At 41.6% G+C, this 3,023-nt stretch overlaps 1 protein-coding gene across 1 annotated transcript; it reads left to right on the forward strand.

Annotated features, from left to right (window-relative positions):
* Positions 1–803: 803 nt before the first annotated feature.
* LOC306881249 (solute carrier family 35 member G2-like) lies at positions 804–2,051 on the forward strand (the record flags this gene model as incomplete). The annotated part of the gene is made up of 1 exon (XM_079435254.1): positions 804–2,051. One exon carries the CDS (start codon positions 804–806, stop codon positions 2,049–2,051), a length of 1,248 nt encoding a protein of 415 aa, XP_079291380.1.
* Between the last annotated feature and the right edge of the window lie 972 nt (positions 2,052–3,023).

Here is a 3,023-nt window from a genome sequence, read left to right on the forward strand (position 1 = left end):
ATTCTGAAACACAAAACTATTTATGAAGCAGCAAAAAGGTAACATGCAAAAATATTGTTTTGACCAAAGGATGCTGTTGGTAATAGATTGTATAAATTTAAAACACAAGAAACAACTTGCCTCAGGCTGAAATTTATGACAAATAGCCTCATCCTTGAAGCATATAGAATTAACAAAAATATCAGAATTAAATATGATTATTAGGCTACCATGGAAAACTACATTTGTGAACTTACTGACTTACCTGCTTATAAATGCTTATAATTTTTTAAACCTTGTGCAAACTAGTCTCACATATTGCACATATTGAGATAAACACTCCCATTCAAAAAATTGAGGTAAGGCTTTTTTTTTTTTTTTTTTCAAAGACATTAATACTTTTATTCAGCAAAGACTTGTTTCAATTCAGCGTTGGCATCACAGCAATAAATTACATTTTGAAATAGAAATTATTACAGACAGTTATTTTAAATTGTAATAATATTACAGTTCTTGCCTGCATGTAAAATGAAAAAGCATATGATATGAACTAATCTCAGTTATTGTAAAGAAAGAGTTTGCCTTAGGTTTTATGCTGTGGTAAAGTCAGTGTGAGTAATAGTCATCGATCCAGATCCAAAAATACTTCCAGAACACCAGGACGCTCATATGTCATAGCTTTGCTTGAGAAGTCTCTCTCTCTGTGAAATTTCGGTCAATTTAAAAGCATTGCTTTATGTATTGAGCTGTACATATTATTTCATTTGTGAACAATTCGTTCTCTTTACATTCAGGAGCTACTCAACAGCTGGTATTGTAAGACAATGGAGGATTCACCATCAAAGCATCTTCTTGGCTCCAAGAAAAGAGTCAAAATCCACCCGAACACAGTGACAGTCAAATATGCCACTCACTTTCCCCAGCCTGGAGACGAGGGCTATGATGACGCTCCATCTTTTGAAGACTTTGGCTCATTTGTCGAAGAGACCTCAGACAGGAAGCACCTCACTGACAGCAAGTCAGGCAGGACTTTTTTCCGTGCGCTTGACAGTCGGTCCAAACCGCCTGGAGACCAAAAGGAGAAAGGGGTCGGAGGTCAGTTGCAGAGCTTTGGGGAGGCCTCTGTGTTCGCCTCACGCATGACTTGGGCTGCTCTGTTCGGGGCGGCTCTGGCCCACGGCTGCGTGGCTCTCATCACACGCCTGGCTGCTGACCGCTCTAGGGTGCCGTCGCTGGAGCTTCTCTTTATCCGCTCCGTCATCCAGGTGTTGTCCATCGGCGTGGTGTTTTATTACCAGGAGCCTCCCTTCGGGCCTCGAGGCTACAGATTGCGTCTGCTCTTTTATGGTGTGTGCAATGTCATTTCAATCACGTGTGCGTATACCTCCTTCGCCATTGTCCCGCCCAGCAATGGCACCATCATGTGGAGAGCCACCACGACGGTCTTCAGCGCCATACTGGCGTTTTTACTCATCGACGAACGACTGGGCATGACAGATGTGGTGACGGTTGTCAGTAGCGTCTTTGGCCTCTGCTTGGTCATGATTCCCAACATCGTAGGCGAGCACCGATCACTTGGTTTCTGGAAGGAGGCCTTTGGCTACACCATGACGGTGATGGCAGGTTTAATGGCAGCCCTGTCCATGATCATATACCGCGCCATCAAAGAGAGGGTGAGCATGTGGACTGCGCTCTTCACCTTTGGCTGGACCGGAACGGTGTGGGGAGTGTCCACTATGTTCATCCTGCAGGAGCCCATCATTCCACTGGACGGAGAGACGTGGGGGTATCTAATCGGCATCTGTGTCTGCTCCACTGTGGCGTTCCTGGGGGTCTATTATGCCCTCAATAAGTTCCATCCCGCATTGGTCAGCACGGTTCAGCATATGGAGATTGTTGTGGCTATGCTTCTGCAGCTGATTGTGCTCCACATGGTGCCCTCGGTGTATGACATCATCGGGGGTCTCATCATCATCATCAGTGTTGTCGTGCTGACAGCTGTAAAGCTTTACTGGGTGGGCAAGAGCAAAAGACAGGAGTATGAAGAGATCCTTGACTCGCCGATAAAGTGATCAAAGTTATTGTTTTAGAAATGTTTTTGCTGAGTTAGATTTTTCAGACCTTGAATTAATGGTACCCTCACTCTTAAAAACAAAGGATCATTGGCATCTGTGGTTCCATGAAGAACCTTTATCATCCATGGAACCTTTTAATTGCCCCAAAGGTTTTTTAGATTTTAAAAATATTCTTCACAGCAAGAAATTTTTTTTTTGGAGAACCAAAAATGGTTCATCTATGGCATCTCTGCAAAAATCCCATTTAGAACCTTTATTTTTAAGAGTGCACCGAGGTTATTGTGAATGTTTGAGAAAAAGATCTATGTAAAGTTTATGTAAAGTTTATTCATTGATGAAGTGCCATTGTGAAGTTGTCTTTGACTGTTGTATTATGCGAAGCTCAAAAAGGTTACTGATTCTTATCGCACATTATGAAGTAATTATCCATGTTTAGCTGTGTCATATCATGTTTCATTAGGTAGTACACCCAAATAAATGTCTGTGCAGAGGAGCTGCAATGATACTTTCATAAATATGCACTATTTTCCAAATTGACTTGGTCAAGAGTGCCCTCTGTTGGTATTTAGTGACTAAATGGCCCTGAGAAGCAGTCAGAGCAACAATTTTTGGCACAGCCCGATTAGCCTGAGTGAATCAAATCAGTTTTGGCAACAGTGATTCAGGCTGGTGTCTGCCAGAGATTTTCTGTTGGCATATGATGTTGTGATTTCCAGTATATTGAGAAATATTGAGGGAGTCATGTTGGAGTCATGTACGTATTCACTCCAGAGTTTTACTCAGAAATTAAAAGTTTTAAGTTTTGAACTGTAATAATATGTTTTGGCAAGGCATTCTTATATTTGAGGTTATAGTCAAAAGGTTGCATAGTCTGTGCAGCAGGTGCAAATTATTTGACAAAATATAACATTTCAGAGGCATTGTGTCTGGGTTTAAAACATTAATTTTATGGGAATAAAAAAACATGGG

This window comes from Barbus barbus (assembly GCF_936440315.1).
Source record: "Barbus barbus genome assembly, chromosome: 15".
NCBI classification, from domain to species: Eukaryota; Metazoa; Chordata; class Actinopteri; order Cypriniformes; family Cyprinidae; genus Barbus; species Barbus barbus.